The sequence below is a fragment of the Lucilia cuprina genome, chromosome 5, assembly GCF_022045245.1.
Source record: "Lucilia cuprina isolate Lc7/37 chromosome 5, ASM2204524v1, whole genome shotgun sequence".
NCBI classification, from domain to species: Eukaryota; Metazoa; Arthropoda; class Insecta; order Diptera; family Calliphoridae; genus Lucilia; species Lucilia cuprina.
In genome coordinates this window covers 19,659,330-19,674,619 of record NC_060953.1, presented here as the reverse complement: position 1 = coordinate 19,674,619, position 15,290 = coordinate 19,659,330, and the positions used below count along the sequence as shown (strand labels likewise).

General features: G+C 29.9%; 2 protein-coding genes across 2 annotated transcripts; one reads left to right on the top strand and one right to left on the bottom strand.

Annotated features, from left to right (window-relative positions):
• The first annotated feature begins 2,769 nt into the window (after positions 1-2,769).
• On the top strand, positions 2,770-3,210 carry LOC111689028 (shematrin-like protein 1). Its single transcript, XM_023451532.2, has 2 exons — positions 2,770-3,047; positions 3,137-3,210. Exons 1-2 carry the CDS (start codon positions 2,804-2,806, stop codon positions 3,208-3,210), a joined length of 318 nt encoding a protein of 105 aa, XP_023307300.2. The 5' UTR covers positions 2,770-2,803.
• A 229-nt stretch (positions 3,211-3,439) lies between these two features.
• Positions 3,440-6,587, bottom strand: LOC111688018 (group XIIA secretory phospholipase A2). The gene is made up of 2 exons (XM_046951958.1): positions 6,220-6,587; positions 3,440-4,085 (listed from the first exon to the last, which is right to left on the bottom strand). The coding sequence occupies exons 1-2, from the start codon at positions 6,464-6,466 to the stop codon at positions 3,634-3,636; spliced, it is 699 nt and encodes a 232-aa protein (XP_046807914.1). The 5' UTR covers positions 6,467-6,587; the 3' UTR covers positions 3,440-3,633.
• Positions 6,588-15,290: the final 8,703 nt, after the last annotated feature.

Sequence of the window (15,290 nt, the reverse complement as noted above, 5' to 3'; positions counted from 1 at the left end):
TCTTTACATATTTGCGTAATTTTACCGGGTTTTTATAAACATATATAATTGTACATATATGTATTATATAAAATAAGGTAATTTCAAAAACCGGTTATTCGATATAAAAAAACCGTCTTGTCGAATACTTAGAAAATATGAAATATTCGAAACCGGTTAGTTTTTAAATGTTAAAAAACCGGTAAACCGGTTTTCGGTTTTTGAATACTCTATTAAAAATTCAAAAGAAATTTAAAATTTTCATAAATTTTAAGGTAATTTTAGAACATAGCCTTTTAGAATTTCTTTGATATGGACTTCGATTTTAATTGTGGGAGTGTAAAATTTAGCACAAACATGTATTATAATACGGTGCATCATAATTATTCAAAAAGTCGATTTCGATTTTTTGGAACATAGGGCTTTTTGGATTTCAGATGACGACATGTACATTAGAGATATACCCACTGTTGTTTTTTAAATATTAAAAAAAAATTGTATCAAAAAATAAAAATTTAATCTACAAAACAATTGTCTAACTTTATTCAAATGTCTTATTACACACAGTGCTAAAGCTCAGTTTCGAATTAACACCCTCTTGTTGCAAATAAGTATGTAATTGACTAACAAAATTTACTAGATTATTTTCGTTTTTATCACAGTAAATCGATCTCATAACTTCACTGTAATAATTAAGTACAATTTATGATACTAATAAACGATAAATGTATAAATATGTAAAAATAAATTACTATCAAAGTTTTTCATGCCATATAAAATTTCCGCTTCGTGTCAATAAACGAGTGACATTAAATGACTTTGTAATCATTGTTTGTGAAAAAAAAACTAATTAAAGCGCGTTTGATTTCCATGAACTTGTACATTGAATCTTCATGTTTTGTATATTTTTTAAATATTAACATATGATTTCCAACATCATTTCTGATGTAGGGTACCGGTACGGCAATATTTAAAAATTGTTGTGGCATTATTAGCGCTGATCGTAAGGTTATAAAACTTCACGGGATTAGAATTACATAATACCGCAGTACAAAACATTGACAATGCAAACAATACAAACGACTTCAATGATTTTTAAGTTGTATTTTATATACCTCTTCTCACCAAACAATTTCAAAATCAATCAAAAGCTGATTTTAGACTTTTTCAAATGTCAAAAGTGACATCTCAGTATACTTAGTGACTCCTGTGTGCCCGGAAGAAGTTATTAGCTATTTTTATTTTAAAATATTATTTTGATCAAATACAAAATAAGTATTAAAATCGCATATCTCACAAACTTCAACAGTCATATAAATATGGATGTGCAACTTTGACATCCAGCGGTTATAATAGACTTGGCATCTTCTATATTAAGAAAATATTAAATCAGAATAACTGAAAAAGTTAAAGTCCTCAAATGTTATCATATCCAATATAGTATTATTAAGGATAAAAAGCAGGCGGACTAGCAGCGGGGGCGTCGCACCTCCCACATGATGTTAATAAAAAAATTTGTTTATCTTGGAAATTATTAGAAAATCTTAAAATTTTGTACGAAGAACTTTAACAACTATCTAAATATTTTGAATAATCAATTGCCGGGCTACCAATAGGAGGAGCGACACTTCTCATATGAATTAAGTATAAAAATTCATTTATGTGAAAATGTAGAACAGATTGGGCGGATTGGCGCACTTTTCATAGGTTACATTTAAATCTTATATAACGTTTTGCAAAATCGCGAAATATGGCATCTTTAATATGTAAAAAAAATTATTTGTTAAAAACTATTATACAGTCTAACCCGTTTATAACGAACTCCTGGGGACCAGTCAAATTTGTTCGTCATAAGCAAAGTTCGTAATAAGACGGGTGAATATTATGAAGTTCCAAAAATAAAGTGTCATTTTACGAATTTAAAAGAATATGAATTATAAATTCATTTAATATTCTTTACAAAAAAACACCATTGAAGTTATTTGTTCATATATTTCTTAACAAAATCAGTTTTTGTTTTTAACAAAGTTAAATACTTTCTTATGATTTCAACACATAATTTTGAAGTTCGTTATAAAAAAAGGAAAATTGTATGAAATTGTACTTGAGGGACTGAAAAAGTAGTTCGTTTTATCCGAGGATTCGTAATAACCGAGTTTTTTTATGAAAATAGTTACCAAAATATCGGGACTTGAAACATTGTTCGTAATAACCGAGAATTCTTTATAACCGACTTCGTTATAAGCGACTTTGACTGTACTAAAGTACTATTTTGTTTTCAAACGATTTTAATAAAACTTAGCAAAAATATATAATGAAAAGCTCTATTTACGAAAACAACAAAAAATCGAAATTAACCCTTCAACGTAAAAAAATATATAAATTTGTCAAATTGTTTTGAAAAGATTTTAAAAATGTTTACTTATTTGTCGTGGTTAATTAATTAATGGTATTTAAATAACAAAAATACAAATATTACAGTTGAAATATAAACTGCAATAAATTGAGTAGTGTATAAAATATGTCTACTTAAGTACATTAAAAACTATTGTTTTGTGTACAAACTTATGTATAGTTTACAAATGAGCTCATTCTAACAATTATTAAAATATGTCCATGACATTTGCGATCATTTAATACAAATGTTTAGAAAATCATTGACCGATTGATGATAAAACATTAATCGGTGATTAAAACAATGCCATCAGAACTTGATAGTTATAATTTTTAGTATAAAAATAATTAACCACTATAGTTTTGAATTTAAAAGTTAAACAAAACTAAAAAAGAACAAACGAAATATTAATTCCGGGAGAAAACCAACATGAACTATTCCAAATTTATAGTTTTATTAACCAGTTATTTGCTGATATTTTGCCAACCAACTGCAGCACAATTTGGTGGTATGGGATATCCTTATGGTGGCATGGGCGGTATGTTTGGTTATCCAAATTATGGTTACTATCCTCAATATCCAATGTATGGTTCATATCCCTGCTACACAAGTATTTACTGCGGCGGTGGCTACTATGGTTATGGTGGTTATCCTTATTACGGAAACAGTTTCAGTAAGTTTAGTTGATACAGTGTGCAACAGTATGCCGTTTATAAGTATTATTTGCAAAATCTAGTGTTTTGGACATGTTTCTATTTTTAGGGTCCGGTTTTTCCAGCAGTACTAGCAGTGGTTTTTCTACATCTTTTGCATCGAATGGCGGTTTCTTTGGTTAATCATTATTCATAGTTATCTATTATCATTCATTTCATTAATTTGTTAAATAGTATTTAGTAAATTATCTATTAATAGTTAAGCAATAATAAATTTCGAATTGTGTTCTTAATATGCTGTTGCAAATACAATATTTCAACCTCTTTGAAAATGTTAATAACTTTGTTTTAAATCTTTAAACATACTTCAGTAATCGTTTCTAACTGCTGGCCATTAAAAAATATACGAATAAAATTGTAAAAACTTTGGTGTTATTTCCGTAAATATAAATATAATATACAAATTCGTTAACATTTAACATAAATACAAAATTGATTTGCAAACAATAAATAAATTATTCAACTAAAAATAACAATAAATTCTCTTCATACATAAATTGTCTATATAAAATACTATTTAAATATTTCTTGGCTCCATAATATAGACTAAATTTCATTAGAAGCCTTCCAGCCATACTTTTGTTTTTTCCCTTTGTAGTATTTATCACCTTCATTATTTTTATAGTAATTATTTTTATCGTCTCGTTGTGGTTTCGGTGGTGGACAATAGCATGTCCTTTGCTGAGAGTCCAAATAGGATTTACAGCCTAAAGTTAATGTGCCTGTAAAAAGCATTTTGGCCGCTGCTTTACAACCTTTCATCATAAGATCACTAGCAATAGATTTTTCATAACTATCGCAGTATTTATAAAGGCAACGTTTAAAGTCCAGATCACATAATTCCTTGTCACTGTTGCATGTATCGTAGCAAATGTCGTGCTCATTACAGCATGTTTCCATTTCAACAGCGGGCAAATATTCTGTACTGATGCGTAAACCTAAAGAACCACAACCATCTGCTGTTGGAGTATAAAGTTTATTTTGGACAGGTCGAATTTCTGGAAAATATAAAATATAGATTTTAGAACTACTAAAATTAAAAATATAAAATAAATCAGAAAAATCGGTTCAGAAACTATCAAAGATATTTCGAATTTTGTCCAACGTTATTTTCTTTTGCCAATTATGACAATCGAAATCGCTATCAAAACAAAATTGTTTATGTATAAATATAGTATGAACATAAATTTTATTAGAACCATAGATCTATATCGATACACAAATAATCGTAGTTGCCATATACGGTCCACTTCTGAAAATCGCTTAAACTATCGTGTTAAAATTCGTTGATAAATATATATATATTTGACATAAAAATGATTTGTGTATATATAAATCACTGTTTTTATCTCAATAGGCCTGTATTTGGTCATAGCTCCTATATAAGGTCTACTTCCAAAAATCACTTAAACGCAAATATTTTATAAATAAAGCTATCGTGATAAAATACGACTTAATTATGTTATACATACATACATACATACATACATACATACATACATACATACATACATACATACATACATACATACATATATATGAACCACACGCGATTTTTTCCAGATTAGCCCACATTTGGTCTTAGTTCCCGTATAAGATATTAACATCGTTTGGAAAAAAAATGAATATAATTCATTAAAAGATATACACATCGCATCAAATCTCGACAGGAATATATTTTGTAAATATACAAATCATTCTCCTAATTGTTTGGCATCACTAAATATAAATTTCTCTGGTACTAATCAAAATTAATTCCATATATGGATAAAGAAATTATTAACAGATATTTAGGGCGGATTTCTTAGTCCTCAGTTTAACTAGGCTTAACTTGCTGTTAGATTAAACTCGAAACAAATTTAGGCGGACTTTAACCGATGATTGTGTTTTTCAATTTAAGATTTAAGCTCAGTTAACTTTGTTAGTATTGCCAACTTTTCACTCAAAAACATAAACAATGAACAGCAGTTTTTTGCAAACAATACTTTTGTAAAATGGAAAATTTTTGAAAAATGTTAATTAAACATTTAAAACAATAATAAATAAAACAAAACAAATCAGAAAATTGTAATTTACTTAAAATATTACATTGTTCTTCCGAAATCATTGTTTTATTGTTTTTGTTAATTGTATTTTCTCACTTATAACTTGAGTTTAATTAGCCAATTACACTCAGTTAAACTAAGATAATAAGTAACTTTACTGATAACTGAAAAACAAGAAACGTATTACCAAAGAAAAAAGATTATCTTTATCAAAAAAACGCGCCCTTAGTTTAATGGGTTTTAATAAAAAGTTGAACTAAATGTTTCAATCTACTTTTATAATTTTTGAATCAAGAAATAATATAGTGAATAATTTTTAGTTGTTCTCTCGATGGAGTCGGAATTAAAAAAATAGTTACAGCATTGTGATTACTGATGCAAAAACTTTCTGAAATTATATGATATCAGAAAATGGGTAAACATTGAAACGAATCGTAACGTTACTTACTTAAATCTTTATGGTTATGAGTGAGTGCAACACACTCTTTATTTTGATTTTTTTTTTTTTCAAAAAAAAATATTGGTTAGCTTTTTAATAATATATTAAATTTAAGTAAGCTATCCAAAACAAATATATAACGACATTACTCATTACACTTAATGCATTCATTGCCAACAAAACTTTTCAAAAAAACGTTTCCATTTAGCGACATCTATTGCGTTATAAATGCAATTCGTTTAAGAAAGCTTCTATTGTTGTGTGCGATTGGAACACGTCAAACAATAGCAAAATCAACACGTAATTCTTGACTGGCAACTCTGCTCCAGCGTGTTGTTCTAAAATATATAACTTCCAGTATCATGCGCACAAAAGACTGGAACATCACAAAAACAATGCTGGTGTTACTGGAGCAGCTGATTAAAAAAACATTTGTAAACATTTGTCTTATTAAACACAACAAAAACAAATGTCACAAAATATAAAGTTAAAACAGTGCTAGCAGAAGCAGACAAAAATAAACAACAACAGAGAAAAATATATTCTATGGTTTAGGCATTGGCAAATATGTTTTGACTGACAGTTTATTATTAATTTAATAAAACCTAAATGAATTTTACGTAATTGAATTATGAAATTTCCACTTACCTGGTCCACCGTTTAAGGTTGGACATTTAAATATACATTGTTCCTCCACCGCTGCATCGAAAACTTCTTGTACGGTGTGGAATTTTTTAAGCACTGTAATAAGGTTCTTAAAGACATCACCGAATATGGCTTCTGCCGCTATGATGGCATCGCGTAGATGAGCAATAGTACTGGAACCATAACCGGAGTAGGCGTACGTTAAAAATGTCAGAGCATAAATGGCTATTTTCATATAAGAAATATGCATTTCCGGTCTCTTTAACACCGATTTTTAGTTAAAAAATGTTTGTTTTTTCACTTCAATTGTCTTTCGCTTTCGAGGACTAGTATTGTTTGACTGACGGTATTTTTCATTTGTTTTACTATCAGCTGTTTGTCATTTTATCGAACACGTTTTCACCACTATCTAAAATGTGGTGAAATTTGGATAAAAAAGCTTTCATATCTAGATTGTGTCGTTATTTTTCCTTTTAATTTAAATATATCTCTTTTTGATAAAAAAATAAAAAACGCATAACGTATTTTCATTATTTTAGTACCTTTTTGGGTCCTTTATAACTTTTTAAATAATAAACATAATAAATGTAAATATTTTGGATACATCTTTCAAAATTATGAGACACATGTTTCATGCTTTTTTAAAATTCGGTCTTTTTTGGGTGTAAAAGGGAGAAAACTGTATTTTTGGTACTTCTTTAGCACATTAAGAAAACTTTTTATGTCATATTTATTTAAACAAAATACCACATAAAGAATGTTATCAACAGGCACATCGGTGCCGAGCAATATGTAGGAGAACTATAGGCATGAAATGGGGACTTAGTCCTACTATGACCAATTCTAGCTTATGCTTCAATAATCTGGTGGACTGCTTTAGACAAAAAGTGCAATATCAAACTACTATAAAGAGTTCTGCGTACATGCTGCTTGGAAATAAGTGGTGCAATGTGTACTACTTCAACCAAAGCTCTGGAAACGTTACTAGATATTCCACCAACAGAAACAAATTTAAGATATGAGGCGGCGCTTATAACCGAACGACTCTTTACTTTAGGCGAACTTGCCAAAAGCGGTTATAGGACACGTCATCAATATGTACTGTATACATTGAAAGATTATCGACATGCCTGATCGTATACCAGACACAGAATATGATCAAGCGGAACATTAGATCAAATACCAGTAGGAATCCGTTGTTACACGGATGGCTCTAAATTGGTGAATAAAGTTGGACTGGGGTTCTATATTGATAATTGATATTTCTTAAGATAAAAAAATGAAAAAACAAGTAGGAAAGTATAGTCAGGCATGGCCGACCATATAATACCCTACACCATGAGTATATTTTTAAAATTTTTACATTTTATAAAATTTTTATTTTTTGTAAAGAAACTTTTATGTTGAATATTACCATAATTCCAAAATATTTAAGCCATTTATTGATAAAAAACTAAAATTTCTAAATAAGGCTTTATATAGGTCAAATATGGGTCGATCCTCGGTAAATATGGGAAAAGGATATATTTCTAAATAACAGTTAGTTTTGTTGAGTTTCATTGCGATACAAATGGTTACAAGTCAATTTAAGACGTTTAAGTCATTTTTTGAAGGGGGGTTTGTATGGGGCTAGGGTCAAATATAGGCCGATCCTTACGAAAATCTGCAGTATCATTTATACTTATATAAAACTTATTTGTGCCAATTTTTAGAGAGATAGCAGAATATTTGACGTAATTATAGCATAAAAAGTTCAAATCGGGAGGTACGGTTGTATGGGGGCTAGGTGAAATAATGGACCGATTTCAACAATTTTCAATAGGCTTCGTCCTTGTGCCAAAAAACATGCTTGGTCCAAATTTCATCAAATTATCTTGAAAATTGCGACCTGTACCTTGCGCACAAGGTTTACATGGACAGCCAGCCAGCCGGACAGACGGACGGAGGGACGGACATGTCTTAATCGACTCAAAAAATGATTCTGAATCGATCGGTATACTTTAAGGTGGGTATTGGACCAATATTTTTGTATGTTACAAACATCAGCACAAACGTATAATACCCTCCCCATTATAGTGGTGTAGGGTATAATTATACAATCATCTGGTGATGGCAATTATAATTTGTATTTCTTTAATAACACAGACTAACGATATGTTGTATTGAAAAAGTCCAAAAAACATAAACTTTAAACTTCGATACAATCTAAACCGTTACGAATTTAGAAGTTTTGAAGAACTTCAAACTTCGTATATACACGAAGAATGTGTGTACCGAATTTCATCCGAAACTAAAAGGGTTGTGTTCAAAATCCTACTTTTTTGTTGGACTTGTTATACCTTACACCATATTAGTGGGGAGGGTATATTCGATTTGTGCTGATGTTTGTAACATACATCAGCACATTAAGCTATGTCCGTCCGTCTGGCTGGCTGGCTGTCCATCTAAACCTTGTGTGCAAGGTACAGGTCGGAAGTTTCAATATAATTGGATTAAATTTGGCACGCACGTTTTATTTGACCCAAGGACGAAGCCTATTGAAAATGGTTGAAATCGGTCCATTATTTCCCCTAGCCCCCATAGAACAGAACCCGCCGAAAATGGCTTCTGATCTCATAATTATGTTAAATATACAGATATATCAATAAAATACGCCACAACTTGATGACCCTGCCAAATTTCATAAAGATCGGGCAACATTTGACCCCAGCTCCCACAAATGCTTTATTATGAAAAATAAATCACATTTAATATTCATAACTGGTGTAGGGTATCATATGGTCGGCCATGTCCGACTATACTTTCTTACTTGTTTTAAATTATTGAATAAATGAAAAGGAATACGAAATAATCGCATCTCACTGCATTCAAAATATGTTCATGTTTTTTTTCAATATTATTAATAATTAAAAGTTCTTGGAAGGAAGTTTTAAGGTACTATATTTAAAAAATATGAATGTTTGACTCATATTGTAGACGTTTTGCAAACGACTAATTGGTTTCTGTGCTTGTCACATATTAAAAAGATTTATAATAAAATCCAAAAATAAATCTTACTCAATCGGTTTTTTTCCCACACGTTTCGGCATTTTTTTTTTCAAAGGTTTCAATTAATTAAAACACAAACAGAAATTAATGTGTTTTCGCTAAAGTTTTCATGCTTTCCTTTCTATGTTCACATAATAATTACAAAAATCAAATATACACAAGAGACCTGCCTTAAAAAATCGATTAAACTCTCTAAATGAAAACAGTTGTATTTCTGGACAATATTGAAATATATATTATATTATTAGTCGTCTATGCTATTGTAGTGATTTGTTTCATTGAAAAATCGCGATAAATGCTCTTCAAAGAATATTTGTTATTTGCAAAAAATGCTAAATGTTATAGAACTATTATATTATCGATCTCAAGTCTTTGTGTTTAATCTGATTTTAAATATTATACATTATATAAAATATTGATAAACAACACATTATGTACATACATATGTACATCGAACCGACCCACTCTCTATGGAAAGCAAAAACACGTTTTTGTTACCCCTCTCAAAATTTACCTTGCTTTGTTTTATGATGATTCCCAAAATATTTTAAGTCTAGCGATCGATTGACGATGATTGGGCCTCTAATTATCCATTTTGTACCATTTATAATTTATTTCCAAAGTTCAAAGGACTACTTACTTTTCTATAAATTAGTCTATTGAATAGTCTATGAATTAGTCTTTTGGTTATTTACTGCCTATTTTATTATCTAGTATTTAAAGTCTAGTCTATATATTATTCTATATGTATATAAAAATGAATGTGGGCGACGTGCCACTCCCACATTCAAAATGAATGTTAAAATTCACATTTTTCAGAAACTGCAAAAGTTAGAGTCCTTAAATTTTGTATGGACAACTTTGAAATCCATACAAATATTTTTGGACAAAATGAGCGGAATGGGTATAGTGAGATGGCACCTGTCATGTTAAGAAAATATTAAATCAGAATATCTGGAAAAATATAACAGATAGAATCCTAATACTTATTAAATTAGAATATCTGAGAAAATATAATAGATAGAATCCTCAAATTTTAGCGGAATCACTTTAGTGTCAATGATTATTTAAAAAAGGGCTTCTTCAAATTTTGCACGAAGAACCTTAATATCTAATGAAAAGGACTTTCATTAATTAAATAGAAAAATCGTATGTCTGCGAAACTATTATATCAAAAATCCTTAAATTTTGCACAAAAGCTTTGAGATTAATATGAACATTTGGTGTAGTGTTTTATTAAATTACATTGCTTTAAGGGTAGCAAAGCATACTGGGTATAGCTTGACTAGCATATAGACTACTCTATGAATTTGTCTTAGTCTAATAAACATACATGTCGTCTTCGGTAGGTTAATGATTAGTGTTCTTGGTGGTCTGGTGATGTTGCGTTTGTTTCTCACCTTAGGAACTGGTTAAGGAGCGCTCAACAGACCATCAATGATTGGTAATGCTGTCTTCTAGGATTTGAAAATTGTATTTACCATCACACATACTATTTCGGAATATGTTCTTAAATAATCGATTGGTTCAGTTGTGGACCGAGCACTACAAAATTTCAAAGAGTAATTAGCCTACTAATATCTGCTGTTATACCCCATTCACATGATGCAATATGCGTAATTTACGCTTCCATTTATTATTCAACACCCAAAAAAGCCCTGAATTATATGATTCGCCATACAAAATTTCTGCTGGAATTACGAATGAATCAGTGTCATCTCTAATTTTTATCGGGTATTTATCATTGGTTGGAGACAAATAAAAACAAGTAAGAAGTTATAGTCTGGCGAGGCCGACCATATAATACCCTACACCTGTATAGGAATAACATGTGATTTAGTTTTCATAATAAAGCATTTAAGTTGAATTGTACCTTGCCTCAAATATACTAAAGCCATTTATTTACTGTTGAATAAAACTGTGGATATTTAAGTAAAATTTTGATGGGGGCTTTTGAGAGGGGCTAAGGTCAAATGAGGCCCTATAATTATAAAGTTCAGCTTCTTGTCACGTTACGAGTATGTTAAACATAATTATGAACTTAAAAGCCCTATTTGGCGGGTTCAGTTCTATGGGGCCTAGGTGAAATAATGGACCGATGTTAACCATTTTCAATAGGCTTCGTCTACAGTACCATAAAATATCATGTGTCATATTTCATTGAATTATCTGCAAAATTGCGAACTGTAGTTTGATTTCAAGTTTTACAAGCTCTATTCGGGGGTTCAGTTGTATGGGGGCTAGGTGAAATAATGGACCGATGTTAATCATTTTCAATAGGCTTCGTCTACCGTATATTAGAAGATCATGCGCCAAATTACATTGAATTATCTTCAAAATTGTGACCTGTAGTTTGATTACAATGTTTACAAGCCATATTCGGGGATACAATTGTAGGGGGCTAGGTGAAATAATGAACCGATCTTAATCATTTTCAATAGGATTCGTCCCTGGGACAATAGAAGATCATGTACTAAATTTCATTAAATTATCTTCAAAATTGCGGCCTGCCGTTTGATTACAAGGTTTACATGGACGGACAGACGGACGGACATAGCTCAATCGACTCAGAAAATGATTCTAAACCGATTGGAATACTTTAAGGTGGATATAGGACCAATATTATTGTGTGTTACAAACATCAGCACAAACCTCCCCACTAAAGTGGTTGTAGGGTATAAAAAATAAAATCACAAAAAAGCAAATAAATAGAAAATATATAATTCAATTTGTTAAAATAATGTAACAAACCTATTTTTGTATCATACAACACAACCTAGTGTGAGTTTGGACGCGAAAGGAACAGTAATGGAAAAGTAAAATTTACTTTTTTTTATTGTTAATCGAGTTCGAAATCTAAACACAAATTTATTTTAAACAAACTTATGTGAAATAAAAAAATAAGAAAACAGTTTGCAAAAGTTAAAGGAAAATTAGTTTTACGTGTTTATATTCTTTAATAATTTTTCTAGAAAAAATAATTTGTGTTTTTTTGTTATTAAAACACTTATATTTTTTCGCAATTATTTAAAAAATAAAACAAAATCATTCATACGCTCACATGTACTTAAACACCACTAAATACACACTCACACATACGTATGTATGTACATAAAAAAAAAATAAATGACGTCAAAAAGTCTTTACAGTTTTTCAAGTAGAATGACCTTGCACAACCTAAAGCCATACCTCCTCCCTTAAAAAAATACGTTTTCATTGAAAGTTGAAATGAAAATGACTTTCTGTTCTTAATACTTTTAAAGGGCTTCAGATTGTGTGTTAACACAAGACTTCGTTAGAAATATATTTTAAATTGGTCTTGAAGGCGGGAAGAAGACTTTTTACACTTTTTGTTTAAGGTTGGCAACTCTTGGTGTATTTTATTATTATTGTTGACAAAACATTCAAAATAAAAGTGACATGACAGAGATTTGGATATTTTACGACAGACAGACAGCAAAAAACAGCCTCAAAACAATGACTATGTAGCAGTCACAGAAAAGAAAAACTAACAACTAAAACAAGAGCAAGAACAGCTACAACTACTACAGATAGAAAACAATATAATATTGCAACAAACTTAAAAATATACGACTAAATAAATAATAAAAACATTGAGAGGAAACGACTAACGTATATGATTGTATTCGGACATCGCACAAGCATATTGCTTATAGTGTTGAAAATTTAACTAAGAGCATTTGTGTTTAATAGCTAATCTTCCACGAAATATATACTATTGATTTCGCTATTCCGTTTGCAACACTTCGAAATTTTACAGATTTACAAACTGCTGAACCGATTTTTTTTATAATTTTTACTGTGGCTACAAATTAAATATTAATTTGTCCAGATTTATTGGGCAAAGAAATACAACATTCATTTAAACAATGTTGGGTAATCAATTGGCGGACTTTCAATAGGGGATTGGCATCATCATCTTCAAAAATCGTAAAGTGGGTTTTTTTCTTTATATTAACTTTAGGGTAGCAATGCACACTGGGTGTAGCTAGCTAGATATATAGACACACACATATTGTAAAAGTTTTTACAAATTCCTCCGAAAATTTATTGTGACAAAACACTTTACTGAGAAATATTAAAAAATATATTTTAAATTTGGAAATTTTATAGTAAAATCATGTGATTCGTATTAATGTGAGTCTGCATGCGACTTGTGAGCAATAAAAAGAGAAATGAATAGTTGGGTCGATTTCTGAAGGATGAGAGAAAATCAAACATCAAATTCTGCTAAAAATAAAATAATATCAGTTAAATTGGTTTCAAACGTTTTCACAAACCTTCATTTCGTTTGCTGTTTAATAAATTCCCAAACAATTCTGAAACTGAGTTACAATTTTGGTCATTGTTTCGGAATAGTCTACAAAATTAAATAATATGATTTATTTCAATTCATGCAAACCGTATATTGAAAAATTTTAAAAACATCAAACATTAGCAACGAATTTTTGCTGTAATGTTCCAATAAATGACTAATAAAATAAAATAAACAATCTCAGTTTCTTAACAATTTTTTTACTTATAAATAACACTACAAAGAATATGTACATATTTAAATTTTATTCAGTGCACTTAGGAGTACGTATTCTATGGATAAAAATTAAATGTGTTTGAATTTTCTTTTTACGCTCTTACAAGATACGAGCACAAAATAAAATACATAAAGAGTTCGTCAGACTATTTATTGATGTAAGTAAAAACAATGCTACCAGATTTTTAGTTTTAATATTATTGTTAAAAACTTAAAATATTATGTATAAAGTGATATTGTTTCTAAGGTTGACGTCAAATCCAAAGAAATACACCTAGGCCACTAACATTACTCCCAAGATAATTGCCTTTTATTTTCGATAAATGCCTGACAGTGGCAAAAAATAGTGCTCCAGAGTTTTACTTTTCCCTCCACATGCTCTACATTCGTCTGAATCCGCACATCAAATTTTGTATAGATGTTCTTGTAATAATGTAAGTCCACGCAAAATACGCACCATCATATTAACATCAAACTTGATCATTTTGAGGAAATTTCTCTTCTTACTCTCATTAGGACCATCTAATAGGAACTTTGTGATAATGCCCACCGTTTTATTAATCCAAGAGGCCTTATGGGATTCTCTCAACCATAACTTCAAACACGTAGACATAATGTTTACACACTTAACAAACCTGTACTGAAACAAACTTCTTTACCATTAAATAATACTTTACTTTCGTTTGTCAAACCGTTTGCTATTTCCACAATATAATTTTCGGAACATATAGAATTTTTATAAATAAGACATGCTTTCAAGTAGTTTCCTCTTCTTTAAATCAGCAAAATCGGTGCATAAAACAGAGATATGAACAAAAATATAAAAATCAAACAGAGAAAGAACAATACATTACGTATGAGGTCAACCCATGTTTTTACTCATTAAAATGTTAATTGTGCAATAATCATTGCAAAATTTAACAATAATTGCTTTTGACCCTAGAACCCATATGAAGCCCCTATCAGAAAATAATTAAAAAGTTCACCATTAACCTTATAATAATTGGCCCAACACTTGGCTTAAAATATCTGTTCCTTGATGAAATTCGACATTATTTTATAATGATCTGTTCATAACTCATTGAATGAACATATCATTTTGGTGGTTTTATTTTTATAATTTTGAGATTAATGAAAAATCGATATGGCATTACTGCATTAGACGACTAGTAAATGTAAACATTCTGTATTTTCTCACATTATCATCTCTCAAACAGTTTTTCATAGACAAGTTGGGGGAATATTGGCGGCAACAACTGTTTGCCCGACTACTTGCCTGCCACCTAAAACCGACAATAGCAACTACAACACCAGCAATAAAGAAAAATAAAAAAGAAAAAAATATTAAAAATCAAGCTAACAGGCAGCAGCATCCAACAAACAATTATTTTTGTATTTATTATTATTTTTTTTTTTGTTTTTTGGCCAGCCAGTCGTCGGCACTCGTTGTGGCCGCACTTTTTCATATTTTTGC

Bases quoted from the DNA above. Each gene is read 5' to 3' on its own strand.
- LOC111689028 (XM_023451532.2), top strand. From the start codon at position 2,804: ATGAACTATTCCAAATTTATAGTTTTATTAACCAGTTATTTGCTGATA. The intron at 3,048-3,136 runs GTAAGTTTAGTT...TTCTATTTTTAG, and splicing joins TTATTACGGAAACAGTTTCA to GGTCCGGTTTTTCCAGCAGT.
- LOC111688018 (XM_046951958.1), bottom strand. From the start codon at position 6,466: ATGCATATTTCTTATATGAAAATAGCCATTTATGCTCTGACATTTTTA. The intron at 4,086-6,219 runs GTAAGTGGAAAT...TATATTTTCCAG, and splicing joins AACCTTAAACGGTGGACCAG to AAATTCGACCTGTCCAAAAT.